The 24,925-nt window shown below is 42.3% G+C and overlaps 3 protein-coding genes across 12 annotated transcripts in view; all 3 read left to right on the forward strand.

Annotated features, from left to right (window-relative positions):
* The window catches only part of LOC111243112 (cubilin-like), a 70,691-nt gene extending 60,830 nt beyond the window's left edge, over window positions 1-9,861 (forward strand). For 7 of the 10 annotated variants that reach the window (XM_086977780.1, XM_022788199.2, XM_086977772.1 and 4 more), the window contains 15 exons: window positions 574-969; window positions 1,571-1,808; window positions 2,078-2,361; window positions 2,558-2,832; window positions 3,245-3,555; window positions 3,646-3,923; window positions 4,008-4,457; window positions 4,924-5,214; window positions 5,294-5,446; window positions 6,009-6,183; window positions 6,320-6,942; window positions 7,054-7,344; window positions 8,128-8,391; window positions 8,794-9,077; window positions 9,331-9,861. In XM_086977780.1, coding sequence (XP_086833906.1) covers window positions 574-969; window positions 1,571-1,808; window positions 2,078-2,361; window positions 2,558-2,832; window positions 3,245-3,555; window positions 3,646-3,923; window positions 4,008-4,457; window positions 4,924-5,214; window positions 5,294-5,446; window positions 6,009-6,183; window positions 6,320-6,942; window positions 7,054-7,344; window positions 8,128-8,391; window positions 8,794-9,077; window positions 9,331-9,495 — 4,478 coding nt within the window. In that variant the 3' untranslated portion in view covers window positions 9,496-9,861. Of the gene's footprint in view, window positions 1-573; window positions 970-1,570; window positions 1,809-2,077; window positions 2,362-2,557; window positions 2,833-3,244; window positions 3,556-3,645; window positions 3,924-4,007; window positions 4,458-4,923; window positions 5,215-5,293; window positions 5,447-6,008; window positions 6,184-6,319; window positions 6,943-7,053; window positions 7,671-8,127; window positions 8,392-8,793; window positions 9,078-9,330 lie in introns of those variants that run through there. The other 3 variants (XM_022788200.2, XM_022788201.2, XR_002670309.2) reach the window with 3 other exon arrangements.
* A 603-nt stretch (window positions 9,862-10,464) lies between these two features.
* On the forward strand, window positions 10,465-11,756 carry LOC111245681 (uncharacterized). Its single transcript, XM_022794376.2, has 2 exons — window positions 10,465-10,619; window positions 11,009-11,756. Exons 1-2 carry the CDS (start codon window positions 10,608-10,610, stop codon window positions 11,624-11,626), a joined length of 630 nt encoding a protein of 209 aa, XP_022650111.2. The 5' UTR covers window positions 10,465-10,607; the 3' UTR covers window positions 11,627-11,756.
* A 1,048-nt stretch (window positions 11,757-12,804) lies between these two features.
* LOC147759045 (cuticle protein 10.9-like) lies at window positions 12,805-14,602 on the forward strand. Its single transcript, XM_086977819.1, has 3 exons — window positions 12,805-13,223; window positions 13,575-13,767; window positions 13,976-14,602. The coding sequence occupies exons 2-3, from the start codon at window positions 13,756-13,758 to the stop codon at window positions 14,486-14,488; spliced, it is 525 nt and encodes a 174-aa protein (XP_086833945.1). The 5' UTR covers window positions 12,805-13,223; window positions 13,575-13,755; the 3' UTR covers window positions 14,489-14,602.
* Window positions 14,603-24,925: the final 10,323 nt, after the last annotated feature.

Raw genomic sequence — 24,925 nt, forward strand, 5'->3', positions numbered from 1 at the left:
TAACGACTTATCTTAATTATAAGTATCACAGTATATAAAAGCAATGCAGTGCCATTTTTTGCGTATTTTTTGCATTAGATTAGAATCTAGTTCCTTACAAAATGCCTCTGTAATTTTCTGTAGTTTAATTCATTTCAATAGAAAAATATACGCCTTAATAATAATCAGTACATTCGTATTAGATCAATTAGTATAAAGTAAACGGCGTATAAGCTGATTTCGTTAATGCAATTTTCGTTTTCGCTATAAGGAGCTTAAAGGAAGCTTTATTTAGTTCAACATTATAGCGCCCTGTGCATTAAATCAGTGCACATCTAGATATAAAAACAATTATCTTTCTTAATAATATAGCAGGCAATAATAATTGTATAGCTGAAGGGTGCAATTCAATTTCATCCAAATTTGCTGTACTATATAAACCAATAGCAATACGCCGTTTTTATCTGTTGAACGATACGTTGCGATGATGACGCTCCTGTTGTGCTAACAAGCACTAGATTGTAAATTGACAAGAATTAGATTGCAGACAATTTTAATTGTCCAGAACCGAATCCTTTTTTATTGTCCTCGCAGATGTAATACCCTTCGTCGAAGGCGGCAAGATCATTCGGTTCCACAGCGGCGATAAGGGCAGCCCAAATCAAGGGTTCTCGATTCAAGTCCGCCAGCTCGGATGCGGGTCTCGCCGTATCGGGACAAGCCCAATAGGACGAAAACTTGATGGATCAGCTTGCAACAACGGAACGCCCTTCATTGCGATCACATTCGAAATTGAGTCGCCCGGTTATCCAGAGGCGTACGGAAACTCTCAAGACTGCGTATTCACTATCCAGAAAAACAATCCAAACGTCTGCCGACTTCAAGTGACTTTTGCGGACTTTTCGTTACCTGCCTCTGACACCTGCCAGGGAGACCACCTCTCAGTTGACGATTTGCGCGTGTGCGGAGCTGTCGTGCCAGGCACTATCCGTGAGTGAATCGGCTGATAGCAGTTAAAATACGATAAAACAACTATTTTATCGTTAGTAACATTTCCCAATAGCTTCTGGTACAATAAATTAAAGTTTTAGGGTACAAATGCTGCTTAGCTTTATATGCATTGCGTATGCGCTTCTAATTAGGGCTGGCATAGTTCGGCATCACCATAAAATGCTTAGATTTAACTCTGACCATCTGAGCTACGTCATAATGTCAAAACCACATCAATGCAACAAACACTTAAGCCCGAGCATATTGGAAAAGGTATCAGGAGGTAGAACTTTTTCGTTCGGTGGATTTAGTAAAGATATCATAATATGAAGGTCTCCATTGCGTTTATGGGAAAACTTGAATGAACCTGATCGAAACAGAATGGTGCTGCACCATAGAACAGAACTGCCATCGAATATTTTTACTTCAGTAAACTGTACGCACTTCATGAAGAAACTCCTTCGACAGGTGTCCTGAATAAATTATAGTAGAAGCATTGTGCACCAAGCGGGCGGTCTGGATCTGGAAGGAAATATTAGACACAGATGTTCAGAGAAGGTTGATGTTAATCGTAGATAACTACACATGGTGTAAACGGCAGGTGTTTTCGACATGAAGGAGGACACCAAGAAGATTGAGTTCCATTCAGACGATAAGACTACCGATCGAGGCTTTCGACTGTTGATTAAGCAGGTCGAGTGTAGCCAATCCCGGGACGCGGCAGGCGAAAAGACAAGTACTAGGGAACCTGTGCAATGTGACCGCGTTTATGCAACACGCGACGCCATCATCACATCTGTTGGCTATCCTAACTCATATGAAAACAACCTCAACTGCGTGTGAGTTACGAGTTCTCATTGACTCTGACTAGATCTGTTGTCTTGGCTTATGTTCCAATAAATATTTTTATAGGAATCGGCTACACACTGCCGTGGTCACGACGCTGACCAATTTCTAGACTCGACTCATTTTCCAAATGCTTTTCCCGAGTGGAACAGAAATCTTGAGGCGTTCGAGCGGAATCTACAACGTCCCATTTCATTATTGAGCATCTACGCGTTTGTTTTTATGTTTGCGTATTGGCATGTTGATGTGCCATCATTTTCAGCTACACGATTCGAAAGGCCGCAGCTTCGGTGTGTCGACTTGAGTTAGTCTTCCAGAAGTTCGATGTCGAGTCATCGACCGACTGCGAATACGATTACCTGCAAGTTGGTGCCGAGAAGCTGTGCGGAGTATTCACTCAAAATACGAGTGGTATCTACGAGTTCGATGAGCCTGAGAAGGCTCTTAAATTTCATAGCGATGCGGCCAACTCACGACCTGGGTTCCAGATCAAAATGCGTCAGATCGACTGCGGTAGACAGGAAGAGGAAGGATCAGGCGGTTTTGGTAGGTTTCACTGAGCGGGTCGCACATATACACCAACACTACAAGTCAAGCATCTTTTTCCTTTTCGCTACTTCTTTTATCTGGCTCAATCAGCCCGTTCTGTGGGCTGAACAGCCCACTTTCTAGCTTCTACTCTGGGTGTCGGTTCTCAGTTAGAATTTTGTCGCTGCATCGCATGTTACCTCCTCTTGACTAGAGGACTTTACAGATACCCCGGCTGTGAGCAGCGTCGTACCTCGCAGGTGCGATAAAGTGTTTACGTCGAAGCTGTTCGACTTAAGAAGTGTCGACTATCCCAGTGGATACCCTGGCAATCTTGACTGTAAATACATCATCTTCCAAGCCAACAGCAATGTCTGTCGACTTGAATTCACATTTATTGACTTTGACATGGAAGCTAATTGTGAAGCGGACTTTCTTGAAATTGATGGTGAACGTCTCTGCGGAAACCTGCTTGCGGATACTAAGAAGGTAAACTTGAATTAAAAAGTTCAATTTTATTTAAATCTAAAAGGATACACATTTTATTGATGATAATGACGAAATCCGCAATTTCCCGTCAGATGCTGAATAAATTTGTTAAGCGGGATCGGGCTAAAGTATTAGCAGGATCCCGCCTGATTACATAATCGCTTAGGGTGTAACAATTTTGCTGGATAGTCTACGAATACAGCCATAGACACACAATTCATTCGGTGTTGAAGGCCAGCTGCCTGATAAAATGCCTAACAACGATACCGGACGGAAGACTCGACACGTAAGGGCTAATGAATGAGGTAGCGTGCAAGGCGACTCCGTGAAAAATTGTTATCGTACTGGAAAAAAGAAAATGATCACAAATATTCAGTTTATTAAGACAACACAAACATGCACGGTATTACAGGTTATCCCCTTTCGTAGCGCTCAGAAGATAGTGCGACTGCATACGGATCCAGTGTCTACGCGTTCTGGATTTCATATAAAAGTCAAGCAAGTTGAATGTCCTTCTAGTGTATCTGACAAAACCGGCAGCGGCTTTGATTTTAATCGGCCGTGGAAGCCTGGCTCTAACGATGGACCAGGAAGCAACTGGACTTTTGACGGAATCGATTGGAATCGACCGGATCATACGGATCACCGACCTGGCCACCGAGAGGATACCCCAGATTTCCCCCACATACCTGCTGACAGGGGTACCGGACATCATGGCGATGGGTAGGTCGAATTCCTTAAATGTGTTGTTTAATGACAGCTTCATTTTTGGTAACTTATGGCATCCTTCCAATCCTTCTCTACTACTTACAGAAGCCACGTTCTAGACCACAGTTCAAGTCCTTGCAAATACGAGTTCAGCGAGCACTCGGGAGTGTTCTACTCGCAGAACTTTCCTGGGCCGTATCCGAATCGAATGAGCTGCACATATAAAATATTCGCCAAGCCAGGTCACTGCAGTGTCGAATTGAACTTTGTACAATTTCGACTTGACGAAATGGGCGCAATACATCCATCAGAAACATGCGATCACGATTACATGGAACTAAATGGAATTAAATACTGTCACCGTCAGCTCGAAGGACAGATTCGTAAGTGATGGCCTGAACGATTTTTAGTCTTGAGGACATTTTTACACTTTTAGAGGTAGTGTAATAATGTGAGGAATTTTGCAGGGGCCCTGGAATTCGATGGTCATCCTCCGCACGTGGAGATGAAGTTTTTCACAGATGAAGAAGCGCATGGAAAAGGTTTCCTCGGATTCTATAGACAAATGGCGTGCCGAGGAGGTCCTGGTGCGGGTCCTGGAAGACCGGTAATTCACACTGATCTATCACCTGATAGCATTCGGTCTCATCAGGCGGACAGCGGTGGCCACCATGGCGAAAAGCGTCAACCATCTTGCGACAGGCTGTACGCATTAGCAGAATTTAGTGTTGAATCACCAGGACACCCAGGACCGTATTTAGGCGGACTAGATTGTAAATACTTTGTACGGCGCCTATCGCCCGACATCTGCTCGTTGGCTGTCAGTTTCCAAACCTTCAACTTAGCCGAATCTCCAGGCTGCTTCTTCGATTACCTCGAGATTGACGGAGAGAAAATATGCGGACATGTAGCTCCAGGTAAATATCCAAGTATAGACTTTAAATTTCGAACAGGCAAGAAAAAGTTTAATTAAGCAGCGAAAATGTAGGACTGTAAGTAGTTAATTGGTGGCCATCGATACTGGTGAGATCCTTACGAGGAAATTCATGTGAAAGTGTTATAAAGGACCTGAACAAATTTCTACTTTTTTTTTGTAGACAGACGGGATCCTGTAGTTAATTACTAAAACACTCTCCTCTACTGCAGTGGGAAGCAATCACTCGAACTGAATAATTTTTGTCCAGTTTTACGTTTATTTTCAAGTTAGAAACTGTCGTAGATACAAAAATAAAAAGCCACGACTAAAAATTGGGTTCGATGCAGTCATGCCATCGAAATTCGATTCAACGTGGATATTCGTGGACATGGCGAGCTATGATAGATATGAACAGGTACAGAGGCATTTAGGTACGAAATATTAGCAGAGACACTATTCCTTTTCAGGGACAATCCGCATGGTACCGTTAAAGGATTTCCAAACTGGATTTGTGTTCCATTCGAATCAGGGCGCTCCGCAAGGTAGTCGGCAGGGTTTTATTTTAAATGTCCGTCAGGTTCCGTGTGGAGGTAATCCTCAACTTGGCGGAGGTGGGTTGTATCCTCAGCATCCTTATGGAGGTAGCTTTCCGCACGATCCACCCACTCTGACAAGAACTGATGTGGGACCCCCATTACCACCTCTGGATAGAGGCAGTACATCCTACCCACCACCTCACGAAGTGCATCATGGATCAGGTAGGTTTTACACCTTTTTTTAACGAAAAATTAAGCCGCAATGGTACAGATTTAACATAGTAATACTTTAAATAATCAGGAGGTTACGCCGGTTCCGGCGGGTACGGAGGAGCTTTGGGTAGCTATGGACGATACGGGCCGATGCGACCGCTAAGCGGGCCTACTGACTTCTATGGCCCATCGTATAGCCCTGGCAGGTATCATCCGGGGGCTGGAATGCCTACGCGGCCCGGTAAGTTAAGCGATACCGGGTGGTTTGATTCGGCCTTGGAGTTTTGCTACCGCAGTACTAATCGTTGAAGTCAATCGGTGCTGATGCATGAACGTGGCGCGTGAACGAACCTTCAAGCTGAACTGTGACTCTTTAACTATCTGATGCTTGATTTAGTTTTAACAAATTTATTTCTTTACTAATAACAGATTACAGGAAACAGTCTTGGTGAATTAAGCCAGGTAAAAAAAACTAATGAGCATGTTATGTGGTTAAAGCTCATGGTACGTTCTGGGGCTAGCCTTAATCGCGTACATCGATGTTTAAAGGGTAGATTTAGGATACTCAGTTCATTAAATACATTTAGCCTATCAAAAGTATAAATTAGAAGTACTGTAAAACCATCTGGATCACTTTTGAAGCATGTTACGAACGGCAAATAATGCATTTAGTAGTATGATGCATAATACAGTTCAACAAAAACACTCATTTTTTAAATGTGGCATAATACATATCAAAATAATCTAGCGCTGAATGAGTAGCAGAAAGCGATTCAGAAAATGTAGATTTGAATCTTTCTCAGGTTCCTACCCTCAAGGGGGTGGCGTAGGCCAACACGGTTCAACTGGACACGGCCCTCACGGGCCTCATGGGACAGGCCCTACTCCACCCGGAAAAGGACAGTGCGACCAAATGGTGCATGAGCCATACTTCGAGATTAAGTCGAACGAGTTTGTAGGCAATCACATTGACTGTAGGCAAGTATTGAGTGGCTCTTGAGGTGATAATGATCTCCAATATACAGTTTGGGGACTATTTTGAAAAAAATGCACTTGACTGTTTGAGCATAAGGAAAGAGCATTTAATAAATGTTTGTCTTTCAATAATTTCCAGATTCACGATATACCAACAAAATCGCAACAGCGATATGTGCCTCGAGGTCCTCTTCCTGCGCTTTGAAATAAATTGCGAATTTGATCAAATGAGGATCGATGATCACCAGTTATGTGGAACTATACCCCCGAACACCGTCAAACAGTACAAATTTCATGACTTTATGAGACCCCTTTATCTCTATTTCCATTCATCGGCTGGTGCTAAAGCAAGTGACTATATCATTCGCGGACGTCAAAGTACATGTGACGAAAACTCGACCGGATTTCAACAGCCGGGCGGAACTCCTACACGTCATGCGGAGGATCGCACAGACCCATACTATCCACAGCGACCTAATTATCCCGGACGACCGTACGATCGTCCTGCACAGCATCCTTATGATCGACCCGAGGATAGGCCGTACAACCGACCTCAAAACCGCCCTTACGACCGCCCGTATGGCAGGCCATATGACCGTCCCGGAGATCGCCCCTCCGGTGATCACCCATATGATCGACCACAGGATCGACCATACAATAGGCCTCTTGATGCACCTAGCCAGCGGCATCCCAACTGCGATGCCACCTTCTCGGGTCTAGAGTTCAAGATCACGTCACCCGGGTTTCCGAATCCTTATTCAGGTTTGTGTTAACTTTTTAAATCGTAGAATGTCAGTTCATGGGGAACTAAAGGCGCTTTTCGTAGCGAAAAGTCTTTGTGTGCTGCTAAAAGGTTTACTTTTCTGCCGCCAGGTGGTGACTGTAAGTATACAATTCGGCGATACGACAAGGCGACGTGTGCAATTGAGCTGTATTATGATCTCATGGACCTAGAGCAAACGGGCAGTTGTAATTCTGCATATCTGGAAATCGATGGGAAGCGTTTCTGTAATATGCCCGTGAACCAAATCCAGAAAATCAATTTTAACGAACCTCAAAATGAGAAGGTTCTCACCTTTCATGCGGATCGCAACGCCCTTTCGAATCGTGGCTTCTCGTTAAGGGTGCGCCAGGTGACCGACTGCGCCGTCCAGGATCGGCCGTGTATGTACTCGTACTGTGACTACACTGAACTCGTCTACCTCAAGTAGCTTTCAGGCAAAAACGCGCACATCTAACGGTCACGTAACGCAAGCAAATGCATTACAGGCTGAACACTTAGGGGTCACGAGTTTTTGGTGACTCCTCCCGTTCGTGTTGTACAGCAAGTTTAATAAGCACCTTGCAGGCGTGTGTTTCCAGACCGCTTGCTAGTTATGTACAATAAAATATCACCTTAGACGGATCTGTCTTGAATCGGTCAAGCAGATCTGCTCCACTATACAAGGTTGCCATCACTGGGTCAGTCGTTGTGACAGACCACATTTCACGTAAGTTTTTCTATCTATGAACTGCTTGAGGCCATCCTGACTTTTCTCCAACCCGTCGCCCTCGCTTTCCTGTATACCCAACTTCTTTAGTCCCAAAGTCTGCTGGTGATAAATCCAACTCCATCGGCTTAGCCGTTCGTGTTTCGTTCGTGGTGGTTTTATTTCCTGTCAGCACCGATTCAAGATCACTTGCCCTCAAAATCATTCATAGGAGCAGCTCTCCTTCATCATTTCCTTCTGTGGTGGTATTTTATTGGACACAATTAACACTAACATGTGTGATTCTTTTGGGTTATTTGTCGGTTATCTATCTTGTTGTTTGCTATGCGTGTGCTGGCGAAACGTATTTTCTCACGTTCTATAAACGGTGCAAGGTTTTGTTAGATTTTGCTACTATATAGAAACTGTATTCTTTCACTTTCTTTTTTTTTGTTGCAAACTCTACCAACTACTCTAGTCGGAAAGGAGACTCCACTGCCCCCCAGTCCATTGTGCGATTATTGCCAACGTGAGACGCATGGCCAGTTTGCGTCACCCAACTATCCGAGTTCATACGGAGCTAATGCGCGTTGTTCGTACCGAATAGAACCAGTGGATGGGTATTGCCATGTAGAAATATATTGGCACGATTTCGATTTAGAAAGCTCGCCTGCTTGTCACAAAGATATGGTTGCACTTGATGGATCGTACTATTGCGCCAATGACTTGAAGAAAAAATCAAGTAAGATTCACACGTCCCTATTTATTCGTGTTGTTTAGGCAACGAAGAAGCATTGTGGCAGCATAAATCGTGCGTACGTTCTAATAAAATACTTGTTTATTTCAATATGTTGCATTAGAATGAAGTATAAGTCGAAAAAATTATGAAAATTGCTTTTAAGTATACAATTCAGTAACGTTGAGTCGCTTGTAACGGTCGTATATAGGAAAATCTGAGCTTTAGTCCTCTATCAATTAGAGCCCGTCGTAGTTGAGTTACATATGGATACATAGATACACGTCGACATCAAGAACAATGGACGTATTTCATTCGTTGTACACAACTGACACGCAGAGCATAGGTATATGTTGGCAGGACAACAATACCGGGAAGCCATAACAATATTCGTTTATCTTTTTTGAGGTATTTTCGATTTTCCATCGGTCCGTCATTCCGAGATTAAAATCATGCTACAATCAGATGCCTATGTAGAAGGCCGTGGCTTCCACCTGGAATATCGTCAGCTGAGGTGTAAAAATTCGACCAACATGGTGCCAGAGGCGTTGACCCTCCGTAAAGGCTTGCAGGAACAGACCGTCAAAACGGCTCTCTTCATCAGTGGCAAGAATGGAAAGACTGACAGTACCTCGAGCAGTAATAATGCTACGACCATGGTAAATGCCAACGCGACAGAACTATCGGCAAAGGTTGGTACAATTCCGAAAATTAGAAAGTTAATCAGACTGCGTATGACCTATTCGTGCATATATGTAACGATAATAGCTATACTCAAAAAATGTCTGAGGGAAAATACGCTTCGTTGGATGATGTCATGCGGAGCATGAGGCGTTTGTTTACAAAAACGGAATTCATATGACACATGGATGATATAAATTTTTCGCAATATTATTTTAGCAACTGAAAAATAACGAGCTTTTTATTTATATTTCCTATTTACAGCATGGACGAAAGGCCGGATCCTTTGAGCGTGAAGGACGTAACCTAAATAGTACAAAATCTCTGAAGACCCAGACGGCACCGTCCTCGTCTACTATTGAGACGGAAGAGCACAGTTATGCCCCAGCGTGGACTAAGTTTGCCAAACCAACACCCATTTGGAGGTGAACAGTGAACAGAAACAGCTGCAGGTCGGAGCGAAATGATGGGCCATTGATCATAAGTTACCATATAAATGACAACGATAGCAATATTTTGTATTATACAAGAAAAAAATAATTCAATTTCATATAGTACGGATAGTACTGCTAATGTTAATTTATGAAGTACCTTAGTTGATAAGCTGTAGAAAATGATGGAGGCCAAGGAGGTAACCGTGTTTTCAAAGCATGCTGTGCACTACCATGTACCGTATCATCAGCATCTTCGAAGTGCAGTGATATTTATTAAAAGGTATCAGTGCACACTGTCATTGCTGTAAGTTAATTGATGCTATGAAAATAAAACGCTGGTGTCTCGAAAAGTAAAGGAATAGATATTTTGTGTTCACTTCACTCCCTATCTTCTGTCAAAACATCCAGACCGAATCTATAGCATCGCGCTGCCTTCGTAACTTAAGCAGACGAATTTCTGACGTAACCAGTTACGTTCGGTAACAATAGTTGCATGTTTCCCCACGAGTCTCTATATATAAAATCAGCGATGTGTAAACAAACGCAAGCAAACAAACAGTGGCATTCTTCGATCACGAAAAACAAACCGATACAATAAAAGTTTATGTATTATATGGGTGGGCTAGGAAAACGTTACAAGAGCGCGGCCGCGATTTCGGTGTCAGAAAAACGATTTGCATTTACTGTACCTCAAAGACGGGGCAATTTGGACACCAGCACGGATCAGCGAAGGAGTCGCCGATTCTGTAGCTGTAGCTGCTATGGCAGTTGATGCACATGATGGTGGACGTCGCCTGTGCGTGAGTGTACGAGGGGAAGGGTAGACGATTGAGGGAGAGTGAGGATCGGCGGGAAGGGGGCGGGGGGTAGGGGGCAACTTGAAGAGTTGGTTGTGCTGCTTGCGATCTGGATAGTGCAGCACACGTTGACTACTGTAGCAGCGGGGCACCGTAAAGAAGACACGACCGTAGCTATATCCGCCGCGTTTGTATATGGTGAGTAGTGGACTTCCCTTGACACTGAAGAAACGCCCTTTCTGCGCCACCGCCCGCTATAAAGCTGTCCCGTCGGCTGTGTCGGGTCACAGCTTACTGCCCAATCAGCAACATGTTTACTAAGGTATAGCACTCAAGCTTTTCAAGTATGCGCCGAGTTTACCGAGAACAGTACAAAACGTCTCGTGGATTCATTTAGCCACTAAGCTCGAAGATAAATAGGATTCGCAGAAAAAATGGTTTCGACACGCTTACGACATGCTTGTGTGTCGAAATATTTGTGATTTCAAAGTATTTTTATTTCCAGGTCGATGTTAACCAGCGAAATAATTATATATTTTTGCATCCACTTCGCAACTACTCGCTAAGGGATCAGACTCACCAACGTGAATACGGTGATATCTCACCAACGACATGCGAAATCTGCCTTACTTCGTTGAAGAACCTTCTATTCGTTTGCTTTAGTTATCGTTTACGCGCAATTTTCTAACGTACAACATCACTATATCTTAGGTTATCATTGCTTCTGTGGCCATCGTCACCGTTCGCGCTGGAGCAATCGCTGCTCCCGCTTACGATGGATACGGCCTAGCCGCTGCTCCGGCTTTGGCTGCCCCCGCTTACCATGGATACGCCAATGCTGCTCCCCTGGCTCATGCTGCTCCTCTAGCCTACGCTGCCGCTGCCCCCATCGCCAAGGTCGCTGCCGCTCCTCTGGCCTATGCTGCCGCTGCCCCTATCGCCAAGGTCGCTGCTGCTCCTATTGTAGCTAAAGCTGCCATCGCCTACCCCCCTCAGCCGTACCAGTTCGGCTATGAGTCCGTCGACGAGTACGGGACCAAGCAGGCCCGTCACGAGGTCTCAGATGCCTACAATAATAAGAAGGGCTCGTACTCGTTCACTGATGCTCACGGCATTGCCCGTCACGTTGACTACGTTGCTGATGCTGCCGGATTCCGTGCTACCATCAAGACCAACGAGCCTGGAACTGCTCCTTCGGCTCCGGCTGCCGCCCTCTACAACGCTGCCCCAATCGCCGTCAAGACTGTTGCTGCCGCCCCTATCGTGAAAGCTGTGGCTGCTGCCCCTGTAGCCGCTTATGCCCATGCCCCTGCCTACGGCCACTACTAAGCTATTACTGTAGGATGCTCTAGTTTGTATCTTCTGTAAAGTTGCGAGGTGGCTGTCTGTATTTATTTTCCTTCCTGTTCTGAATGCTGTGATGCAATAAATTGTTTCTCTTGTTATATATATACATATATATATACAGGTTCTTCTTTATAGAATGGAAAGTTTTGCAGATAGAACAGTGACTTTTGGCTCCATCGTATTCAAAAGTCGTTAGATACCTTTAGGGACTTTACGTAACACGCATATGATATAGGTTATATCACGCATATGTCTATCATATAGGGATCATGTAACGCAGAAAAGAACGTAGAATACCTAGCTTATAATTAGAGATCTCGTACATTTACAATATATGTTTTATTAAAAAGTCTAAAATATTTCAGTGAGTCGATAAAAACAGACCAATCTGCGTCCGTGACCTTTATTTATTTTCTACTAAATGGAGACCCTTTGAAGTCAATTAATCTGATCATTAGTTATTATATTAAATATTAATTAAAGTTAATATTATACGTTAAAGAAAATTTCAAAAAAGTTTTTCATTACTAATGTTATTATCATTATTAACACCTGCTATTAAGCTATTGATTTGCCTAATCTGAAAGGCGTCTTAATAATTACACAAGTATAACATTGTGCTGTTCATAGAGTCAAACCTGATTACATGAGGCAGTTCCAGTCAGATATGAATGACCCATGATATAACTCTGATATAATAAAATGTGACACTAGACGATATTTGGGGTCCAAGGAAATTGCCATATAACCTTTAAACTTGAACTTTGGCAGGCGGACAACGAAATACAACCCAGACCATTCTCATACTATCGGCAGCAGAGATTTCAGTGATCTTAGAACAGAATCACTAGCTGCAAAACGATATTTACTGCAATCGAGAATAAAAACTATAAAAACAAATATGATAAAGATGCCCAAATGTACACATTTTACGCCGGTTCCTTATGCAGTTATATTCCTCTAATGCTAGCTACACACACATAACGTACCATTAAAAGACGCCCATTTTTAAATGAAACAAAGTTTCTACCATAGAAGTGGCTTTTAACTTAACACAATACAACGCTACGTTCGGAGCTTCTTGAGCCCAGGAAAGTGTTGATTAGTCTGACGGTTATGGTGCCCAAAAATGATCCCCTCTAACATACAAAATCAGCTAGTATCATTTCATTAACAGCCAGTGCTTAGTGTACAAGTGTTACATCTGGCCAAGTGATGGTACGATGTCACGTTTCTATAATAAAAAGCGTACAGCGTATCAGCTAACAAGTTTAGGATGTTTACAAGAACAGGCACCTGGCCTTGTATCCATCTAAGAGATTTTTTCCTAATAAACATTATATTTACATATGTAAACTATATCTGAGTAAAAAAAAACCTGAATAATCTAAATTAGAACCGCTAAGACGGCTGTTAATTTTCGCGCCTAAAGTAGACGAATTCTTTCGAAATTGTGCGTTGGCTGTGGAAATTTCTGGTCGAAGTACTGTATGTTTACATTGTATCTATTGTCGAATTAGGAGAGCTCAACTCGCTCACGTTCGCGCTAGGGCCCAGACCTTTGGAAGTCAATGTCCCTGTAAATATAACGTAATTGCTTTTCTGCTTGGTGGAAGCCAACCTATGTATTCCTCATAATTATAATAATAATGATGATAACGTGCAACAATAACTGTTCTTTTTAATAAGTTCTGGTAATAAACGAAAATGAGTTAATTTAAGAATGCGTTGGCATATAAGGATCAGGTACAAGGGGTATGTAAAAAGGCAATCAAATGCGTAAATACGTATGCAGTCTCGTGACCGATGTGATTAACTACCTTCCTATTAGTGGTTATTTTGTTTCCGGCAATTCCTGCTTATAAGCTACAGGCATGTTATGACTGGTAAAAATCATCAGTGCTAATTTGAGTGAATTCTGTGCACCCAGAATACAGCTGCATGTGGACCCACGCCGTAGTCAATGGCTGTAGGATCGGGTTAGTGGACAACGATCACTCGCCCTGCAGCTATAGGGCCTGCTTTTTCTGCTTGACACAATCCAGCTATAAAAGCCGATCGAAAACGCTGTGGGCTCATCAAGTGACAAGTGTACACCGAAGTGTTTCAACATGCTCGCTAAGGTAAATGAAGCCTACGTTGCGTCTGTTCTCTGTGACCTGGAGACTTTGAGACATAATTGAGTCCGGTTGAAGTTGCTTTGCTTGCCAAAGGATACAGTGCCTACGTTTATGCCGTGTTGCTGTTTCTTAAGGATATCAACGAAATAATTTTCAATGCACGACAGATCGAGACAACGATTTACAGCTGTGTGATTTTCTCTCGTTACAGGTAGTTATCGCCTCGATAGTTATAGCTACTGGACATGTCGGAGGGCAAGTTGCTCCCGCCTACGGATACGGCGGCGGACATGATATCGCCGCTGCATCATACGGATATGGTCACGCCGCGCCTTTGGCCTATGCAGCCGCTGCCCCCATCGCCAAGGTGGCTGCCGCTCCTGTTATAACCAAGGCCGCTATCGACTATCCCCCTCAGCCATACCAGTTTGGCTATGAGTCCGTTGATGAGTATGGCACCAAGCAGTCCCGCCACGAGGTTTCCGATGGCGACAACAACAAGAAAGGGTCGTACTCGTTCAGTGATGCCCACGGCATTGCCCGTCACGTTGAGTATGTTGCCGACAAACTCGGTTTCCGCGCCAGCATCAAGACCAATGAGCCTGGAACCGCTCCTTCGGCTCCTGCTGCTGCCCACTACCACGCCGCCCCGGTTGCTGTGAAGCCTATTGCTCCCGCTCCTATAGCCACTTACGCCCATGCTCCAGCCCATGGATCTTACTAAATGCTCTAGTCTCTTTTTAGATCTATTGCCTTTTAGCGGCACTGCTCAATAGGTAACTTTCTTCTTCGTTAGAATTCTGAGCTTAATAAATTGTTTCTAGTTATATGTCGAACACTCCATGGTGTCATTATTAGGTGCCAAAGTTGAATAGACAGGACTAAATGCTGTGGCTAACACTGACATACTTAGATTCTGATTATGACCCAGAATACATTTGAGTCTTTATAGGTGTTCGGGGTCGAAATTAAAGGTTGCCCAAACAGAATAGTTAGTCAGTGGGCTAATAGTATTTTAGCAGTAAAAAAGTGCACGACGCCCAATGAGGTGAGAAAGTATCTACCGTAACAACTCTTCTAGCTGGGAACCGATATCGGCAAACTTTTTTTTGTTTTACATGAAGGGCAGATTTGTCGTAATGTTATTGACTAGTCTGTTCGCATATATCATAATGGCCATGCCTGTCTACTTATCTACAGAGGTGTTTACTCTCGCTTCTAGACGTTATTATGGGTCCGCAACAGTGTGCGAAAATGAGACGACGTCTGTGAATGCGTAGGAGCTAAGTTAAAAGCAAAATATATTGTGATTACGTGCGTGATGTAACAGCAAACCAATCATTCTACTAATTTCTGTTTGACGATAAAGTTAGCGGTTGATTGGGTTAGTGCATATAATCATACAGCCCCCTGGCGTTGTAGTTACGGAAATTCGCATCGCTGGTAAGGCTCTACGAGACTGAACGCAAATATGCCGATGCGCGTGGTGCCCAATGACCATATGGGGCGTGTCAGCCTTCCATATGTCGCAGCACCAGTGTTAACGAGCCCAGAATTGAGTCGTTTCACGGTTACTCCCTGTCCAATTTGCATTTCTGTATTGAATATTGTTTTATAATGCTCGCTTTGAATTTCGCGAAAGCAACGCTCACGATTGTGTTAAATATGTTGTTCAATAAATTGTACGCCATAGATCTAACTGGAAATCATATTAGCCTTGATTTGAAATAAGAAAGTCGTAAAAAATAATAGTATGGCATACACATGTAATTAAATAATTGTGATAGAAAAAAGAGATTAAAAAAAAAGAAATGTGTGTAAATAAAGGTAAAAAAGAATATCCAAAGGAAAAAAAGAGCTAGGACAATAGAACTATAGTTTGATAAACGTCAAGCAACAGGGTTTCTGCGTATAGGGTTGCGACCACTATTAGTGAGCCATAGATGGGTCATCCAGAATTTGTCAACTATTTTACTCTTTTTTACGCCCCAAACAAAAGAAGATGGAGTGCTAGGCAGGACAGTGGGAGGTTATAGATTATTGTACTTTCATGATTTGACCAGGACAAACGAATGGATCAGAAACGGTACGAAGGGCGGGAACAGTGGCCTTTTGGCTGCGGATTTTAAGAGCTGCATTTGAAGCAAGTGGTTTGTAGAAGTCTACAAATGTTTAAACTGCATCTCTGTTTAAAGCCCTTAGATTTACGACAAATGCTTTATTCATACATTTAATGTGGCAGTGGTAAAAGGTAGCTGATAACTTAACCACGAGAAAATCAGGGTATTATGTTAATTAATTTCTGGAACTCTGTATAACTTCGGCTTTCTATTTACGAGTTCAGTTAATGATTCTTCTTCTAGACTCTACTCTGTATGCCGCGCAGCTGTTACAACGTATTTTTTCTAGCGCGCCATCATGGGTAGCAACATTTTATTGTTGTTCAGTCCGCACATTTTATACTATGTGATGGTTCAAACGGATCACTTGATATCTGTATTGCGCGGCAAAGCTACCAGAATGAGTGTACTTTATATACGATTAATACATACGTCAATATGCAGTATAGGAAGCATCACCTTTGAGCATCACTGATAAGAAGACCACTACTCTGGAGACGCATGGCTCTAACGATACGAACCGGATTTCATCAGCTTCCACTTAATTACACTTAAGTACAATCTTATCCTTATGGTATGTTTAGTAGAGTTCAGTAATTACGGAGACAGCCTATTAAAATACACTTTATACGTTTCATTTTGTTCCACGAAACCGGAGGTATAAAGTATGTCCAGAAAAGGGATCAAAAAAACAAGGCAAATCGTAAAAGGCTACATACCGTCGTCTAACTTGCTATATGACACAGAAATACTGAACAAAATGATATATTGTTTTTTCAAAAAATACATCTGCGCCAAAAGGACTTCTAATGGAAGTTATAAACAAGAGCTTAGAGCCACGCGGTCATTGAGCATAATGAACAATTTTACAGCTAGAAACCCATTCGATAGAGACTCTCGGAATTAGTGTTTTGACGGAAATTGTTATCAATATCTTCCAATCGGTGTTCAATTAATGACACGAATACGTGGGCTATAAACAGATTATCACCTCGCAAGACAGGTAGTCGAAGTATGAGGAGGACCGGAACTGACCCTTCTACCTGCAGCCAAAGAGGCCACTTCGTAGACAGAGGGCGCTTCGAAGCAACTTAGCAAAGTACACAGATTTTACCTAGCTGTACCGACCAGTGCCTATTTTTTCCTACTAACAAACGTAAATCGTAGCAAGTAATGCATAGCCCTTTTGAAGTGATACGTATAAGTTACATTAGTGCACACGTTCGGGCACAGAAGTAATGCGCTGAATGACATAATTTTTTCCTTAAATGTCTGCAAAAAGATTATGTAAATGACACACAGAAAAAGCATTCAACTAAACAAGAATAACTCCTATAAACAAAAGCCTACTTCTGCACAGAGCTAATTTTAGGACATGCCTTCACCCTAGAGGTTCCGACGTAAACTTGATTTAAGTATGCATGCTTGTATAATCAAAACAACTACTACTATAGACGTAAATAAAAAATGATACCTGTTTTAATTTACAAATGAGTTTGATATTATGGAGCCGCTTTCCGAATACAGGACACATTTTAGCCGCACAACTCTATAATACAGAAATGGAGGCCTCTATACCTTAATATAAATATTCAAATAGCAAAGACACTACAAAAAATGGACGAGCTACCTACTGAATGAAGTTAGTTTTCCATACCAAATTCGTATTTAAATTAAGCGAAAAAACTCATATCGCGTGTCGGCTCTCCAGCACGTTCTCTTGTTTATTATTTTATCGTTGCAATTTCCATAGCAGTACACAAGTTTATTGGCGTTTTTCGAAGTGTTTTTCCCAATCATAAACAGGGGAGAAGCTTCTTAAATAACAGTAACTTGCCGTTCGCCGCTATATCAGATGTTTTCAGAGCTGACTCAGTTGCTAAGATTTGTGTACCTCCAAATGCGACCAAAGTAAAACTTCTATCTCGTCAAAAATATTGACTGTTTTCGATTGGTAAACCTATGGAAATTCTTTTGACACCAACTGGATTTTACCTTGTATGCTTTGAAACAGCTTTGATGTATGTTGAAAGATCAGATGTAAATCACAATTATATGTGTATTTGTATAAAAATGTTAGAAGTATTTTAATAAATAAGCCGATATGGGAGGTATTGGAGCTATCAAGAAACTTTTTAGCTAATGTAACTAAGAAACATTACGATATCTCGAATAGTGCTAAAAAAACAAAATATAAAATCTTAAAACTATGAAAAAATACAAACAGACCATAGTTGATATTCATACCCTTCTGTTTGTCGCCTGTCAACACTGCTCCATTTATTAACGTTGAGACCGACACGATCTTGTTGTCTAGCGTTCTCCTTAAGTGAACCCTAGCTACCTATTGAATAGGCATACCACCGGCAGACGCTGAAGGAGATTCAGATGCTTTAAACTAGGATTAATATAAAGAATTACAATGATCGAAAACTGTGCAAGAATGTCTCACCAGAGCGTTATTATTTTTTAGGTCGTATAAGACACGCGCCTTGCGCCAGACAGTCTGCTGATAGTAAAACCAAGTAGAAAATATTGATTTGGCATTGAACAAAAGTGCACAATGAAAGAATATCTCACAAAAAAAAAAAAAAAACTTTTAAAATCTAACGTAACATAAGATAGTGGCTATACGCGGACTAAATCCTTTGCGACAACAAATATTTAGTATAGAGTCGGAAAAATCCATTGGTAACTTCTATTTTGTTGTGAATCATGATGAATCTCTGGTACAGTCATGTGGAATACGTACGGTTGGTTAGGATTTTGAATAAATGGAGTTATTGCTTTATTAGAGCATGTGATCTCCTTTTTCGGCTGTATATTAGTTTGCGTTACGGTTGAGAAACTATTCGGTTACTGCATACGTACGTAGAGCAGACAGGCTCGTCTATTGACGTACCAACCGATCTGTGGGTGGATCTTGCCTTATAAACGTCCGCCCCCCCACCCACCCACCCATACACACACTCATAAACGTCATCGTAAGTAACTGACTCACAACAAAGGAGTTCACCATCTTCGTAGCAAACGCAAGCAACAGGCAGAAAAGTGGGCGTTAGCGAGAAAAAGGCAACAAGGAAAAGCAGTTTTGCCTTCCTGGCAACATCCTCCTGCTTCAGCACGAGGATGTTGCCAACCGATATTAGCCAGCTGTTGTTGCACGTATGTGTGCACAACAGTGAGCAATATTAGAAGTATACGCTGAGGTGTTGGTACGATTTGCAACGTTCTTGAATCTAGTACAGTGTACGGTAGAAGCTGGAGTGCCAGCGTAAATATTAGAGGAATCGACTGTCGCTTCCCACCTAGGCTGGGGCGTTGCAGATGCTCAACTGGAGATGGTCGACAGAATTCTCCTACACACTTCAACAACTCGAAGACTTTATAAGCAACTTTTCCTTTCTACCTTAGCGTATGTTCAGTTTCGGTACTTTAGTTAGAGTCAAAAAGCCAAAATGTTATGACCGATGTAAGGGTAGATATCACTTCGAACAGCTGGCATTTTTACTAGTCTCGGTGTAGTTGTTAACAATTACCTTCGAACAACTTCTACTGAAGTTATGTGTTACACAGAAGGCGACTAAGAGCGATAATTTTTTCAAATGCAACTTACAACGTATTTAGTAACGAAGTGAAAAGGTATCTTCAGAAAAATATTGTTTAATTCTGCATATATATAGGCTCAGATACAAAGGAGATGCCAACCTAACCTTGGTAAGAATACCGAGAAAATAGTTTTCCTATAATCAAAACATACAATAATCGTCGATATCGAGCGCGTTAGACCTGATGATGCCGAATATTTGTTTTACACCGGCGTGCCGCAGATGAAGATATATCATCATTTGAACGAAGTCAAAGGCCATTACTCTGAAGATACGCCAAGTATCGGGCACGCTTGCAATGTAACGTCCTGTCGTTATATGGCTAGCCTTATTTCGAGCAGCCTCAGAGGTTTGAGAGGTCAGCTGGCTGTCAGGTGACCGGTAGTTTCATTAAAAGTTGTAACAAGAATACGGCTATTTATTTAAGCGAATCATCTTAACGTTGATGGAGCTGTGTAATGTTTTTAGTGGTGGCAACTTCAATTCCCCTTCTCTTCGACGGATACTTACGTAGACACACAAGTAGAGACTAGTTGGCCCGGGATGCCACGATAAATTCGCGCCTAAAGGCCCTGAAGCACCATGCGGCTTCGATATTGAATTACCATTGTACGACATCTGAGTACCTACGATGAAGATAAAGCTATTTAATTAATATAAGCCCTCCAGCCGCTACGTTAATGGAGGAGGTAATGGCACAGCAACATGTTGCCATATTGTCAATATGAGAATCTGACCTTGTTTCGACGCAGAAAAAAAGAAAGAAAGCTTAGCTACTATGAGAGGTGACCTATTATAAGATTGGCCTGTTTCTGGTTCACTCTCAGTTGTCAGTGTGTGATAGCAATGGATTTGATAAATTGATTCTTCCAGTATAAACTTCATTATTATTATTTATTACTCGTTCGTGAGTATTACTTAATTACTAGAACAGGATCAAGCACAATGGAAAAATTCACTTACATTCAACCAAATATCCAGCGTGCCGTCGACCTTGATTAAGGTAGCGGTAAAGGTTTATTTGCAAACTGTAATCAATTGAACTAGATATCACACAGCCATTCAAATATGTAAACATTGATTATATATTTGGGTTTAGGTACAAAAACTGTTAGATATGAGCCATTTTTAGGGCTATGTCTGCACAACAATTGTAGGATAATATATTTAATATACGTATAGTAGGAATGAGAAAACATACCGCAGGTTGACTTTATACTACTATAGTTCAATAGCTAAAGCATGGGCGCAAGCTCTAGAAGCGATAGGCTAACTGTGTATAAGGCTCCTGTGTACGATATAGTTATTCTTGCAGGACATCCATCTCACACATCTGGCTTACGTACTATTACGGTTAGTATGAATGCCGAACCCTTAGAGCCCTGCATACCTGCATATGAACTCTTTCTTTGATGTACAAATGATTATATAGTTAACGACTGGTAACGGCCCCATCCGTTGCGCAAGACAAATTTGTATATTTTATAACCTTTAATTGACACTTATTTCCTTTAGCCATTTAGTTGATTTTCTAAACATAAATAATTAATATAGAAAGACACGGTTCTGTAAAGAAAAAAGTACTTTATAGGGATGTTTTTTATTAGTCTCTTGAGTAGCAATGGTCAGGTTATGATTTCAGGCAAAGTCTACCTGTTACGTGATTTGTAGGCAAGTTTTATTTTGCGTCGTTTTCATTGAGTTCTCTTATCAAGATAATGAGTTTTTTTAGGATTCGACGTGCACTCACGGCAGGACGCCGGAGAACTGGACGCTTATTTGTGCTAAGGACACAGAAGTTGTCGTCTGCAGTAAAACTCTCTTCCGAAGGAACGAAAAAACAAACTAAAAAGATACAGAGATACATGCCAGTGTACTCTTGTTCATCCACCAGAGGCTTCGTGTGGTCCACCTCCATTGAATTACATTGGTGCTAAACCGAAATCTTCAGACAGAGGTGGGCCCCCATTTCACTTGGTTTGGTTCGTGCTGGTCCAATTAAGCTCTGATGTTGTTGACAAGAGCCGGCCATTATCGGGCCGACATACTTCTACGGTTCCATCCTTTGCTCTCCGCGTAATCTCTCCGCTACGAACTTACCCTAGCGCCTGAAACCATCATGGCTGCCCCTTTCAGGCCACCGGGTCGCGTGATAACCCCAATATAACTCTTGTCGGTTGGTGTACCAGTAAAGCAGTTACTGACTAGCTACTCCCGGCGTTCACGGCCTTAGTATTTGTGTGTGAGTGAGGCCCTTGTACTTTCAACAAGACCACTGCAGATTTGATCTGTGTCCTTCATTCTATCACTATGTCTGTCGTCTAACTTGGTAATAGGTCATCAGCCCGAGTAGTCGAGCGGAGTGAATGGCCGGTTGGCCGGTTTGAAGTCAAGAAAAGAGAGCTAACGTTAGTTAAAGCCATAGTTGCTCTTCAGTTACCAGTTCTGCCCGAGATTTTGCAGCGCTTCTTGCTTGAGTGGATCCGCGCGCCTCCTTGGTGAGATCTCGGTCAGACCTTTGGAAGCTATACGAACCTAGCAAATCGAGAAGAGGGAGCTATGGGAGACAGTTCCGTTGACTAACTTCAGTTCAAGTCACTGCACTTAATAGGAGAGCGGGAGGCTCCAGAGCTAAGAGGCTGACGAGGACGGGATATGAAGGTAGATATGACCCACGACCGTTGTCATATCATCCAGTTTCGCCCAGTAGCCGGTTGCCCTTTTTCATCATCGCAGCTTTCGGTAGCAGCGGGCAACAGTGGGCTTTGGTCTTGGTTCTTAGCTCTTGGCTTTGCTTGATGGTTCATTTCCGCGCTTTTCAAACTCGCCTGTCAATGGCCTGCTCGGCTCGGCTACGCTGCTTCCGACACTAGGGGCAACTAGGTAGAACACATGTTGGCGGAAAAGGCCCTGGGACCAGGCAGGGGAGCAGGCGTTCGAGTAGTGCTAACGACCGCTTCCGGTCACTTGATGGCTTTTTTACAAAAGGCGTGCGATTTACATAGGCGGACACGGAAGAGGGTACCAACAAATAGCCAAGCTACTGTACACTGGAAATGCCTTTACTGTAAACTCGTGGGAACACAGACGTTGCCCACCCTGCTCCTTAAGGCTGGAAAATCTGAGCTGTCATTAACGATGAACAACGAATGTTCCTTAAGTTACACTCGCAGGCTTGCTAGACCGGATCTTTTTTTTACTATTCAGTGGTTCGTGTATATTGATTCAAAGGAGGAGGTACAAGGCCTTGGTGATCCTATCAGTATTGAAATGTTGTCAATTGAGGTAAGAGTTGTGATAAAATAAATGTTTGCAATGTCGCCAGCTCGTCGGTTCGTTACGTAGATTGTCTTGTTTGAATTGACGTCATCTATGAGTTGCCGACATTCCCCACAAATACAAAAGTCCAGAGGTTCTAATCAGCTACGATTTTTGTCGGCCGCCTCTTACTTCCAACCCTAATTCAACCTTCCACTACAGCAAGGGTCGTGTGTTGCTATCTGAGTGGCGACCTCTGTATGAGCTATACGAACGTTTAATGGGTATAGGGGGCACTCAGTGGGTTCAGATCGAGGTGCTAGTCAGGTAGCCCTCGATGGTCAGCAGGCCAGCAGAACATGATCGGCAAAACAGAGCAGCACCCGCACCAAAATTACATTGGCCGGAACCTTGAAACGTCCGACACGCTCTTTCCAATATCATGGGTTCCCGGAAAAACGAATGGGGCGCCGAGGTTCGACGTTGAGGCAATTACTAGTCTGCTTTGCACAATGGCAAACTAAAGCAGAAAAACATAAGTTTTCTCCGCTAATTATTATTTGAATTATAAAACCTAAGGCAAATTCGTTTTTCTTGCATCCATTGAAAACTCATCAACATGAGCCAATTTCATATAAATCTCATTACCTAGCGACAAGATTAAACCTTAAGAAATGTTAAAACATCACGGAAAGAGACCTATAGATAATGGAACATTTAAACAAAACAGTAATTTGTTTTTTTTATATATACCTTATACATAAATATGAATTAAATATTGGACGACTGCGACGCACGAATTAGTATTAGTACAAGCTATAGGTATTTGTGCTAATGGTTTTTTTAAATGATAAATACATAGGCATAAAGTAATCGCATCTGCGGGATCCTTTTTTTTTTTTTGTTTTAAGCTATAATGGCAGTAATACTCTTTTATTAACAGCGAAGTACCGCAATGAAACAGTTTAATTCACTGCCGCTTACTAAGTCTCAGCCTTCTGGTACACGTACTTACATCAGTTTATCGATCAGAATGTTAGAAAACTTTTATTGTTTAATTATTTTCCGTAGATACTAGATCTTATTGATAATATCTTAATCTTAAAGGGAGAATGGCACAAATGGTATCTACATTTCAAATTGAGATTTTTCAATGACAACTATTAAATCGAATTAATTAAACTGAATTGAAGAAATCTTACTTCTGAAAAGCTTGCAGAAAAACTGTATTGGAAATGATGCCTAAGTCTGACGCGTACATTTTTGTGAGTCGGCTAAACGTATCGCTTTGGACCAGTCCTCATTCAAAATCTTACTAAACCTTTCATGCACGTAGGCTTATTCTCACTTCCGCCATATCTGATGAAGACCTCAACCGAAGGTAAGACGAAGCCATATGATATCTTGGCCTTCGCCCTGATCCTATGCTCGGAAAGCGACCGTTTTGCCGCGCACATACGCTTTCCCACCCACAAACTGATCTGATGCCACCAAGAAACTAATAATACCACCACGACCAGCGCTTTCTTCGTAGGGCCAGCAGCTATTGTCACGGCGTTTTTCCATATAATGTCTTTCTAGTCGTTACCCAAGCCTGGTTCCAGCTTTTCATTGGCTTCGCATAGCTAGTAATGCTCCGAGCTTCACATTCGTGTACCCAGCAGGGATGACTTTGCGGGACGGAGGGGTTTGACCGTTTGCAATAAGGAAGCAATAGCAAGAAGTGAGAGTTCTGCTCTACCACTAGCGCGCTCATTTTGCGTCCAACTGCTGTTGCCTCCTGCCCCTTTACGCCTCATAGGGCGCGTACTTGCTGCCGAAAGAGAGCGGTCAGTCGATTTAGGCGCTGTCCAATTGTCCAATTTAAAGATGCTTCTACCGACCTGCATACGTTCAGACCCATACAGGTATTGTACAGAAAGGAAGTACAAACCAAAATATGTGTTAATGTTGTAAGAGGGCTATTAGAGATACGCTTATTTTATTTCCCTATAAAAGCATAATAATTAACTCGTTAATCTGTACAGATCAAGGACTCAGCTGGGAGAAAAACGGGCAGTAAGCTTTGTACACAAATGATACTGCTCGTGCACCGAACCCAAGATGAATTAGACTTCGAATAGGTGCGACTGAAAATTTGGCTTGCTAAATAGAAACCTAAAGCCTTTGAAGGAC

The sequence above is a fragment of the Varroa destructor genome, unplaced genomic scaffold (genome assembly GCF_002443255.2).
Source record: "Varroa destructor unplaced genomic scaffold, Vdes_3.0 BEIS01000001.1, whole genome shotgun sequence".
NCBI lineage: Eukaryota > Metazoa > Arthropoda > Arachnida > Mesostigmata > Varroidae > Varroa > Varroa destructor.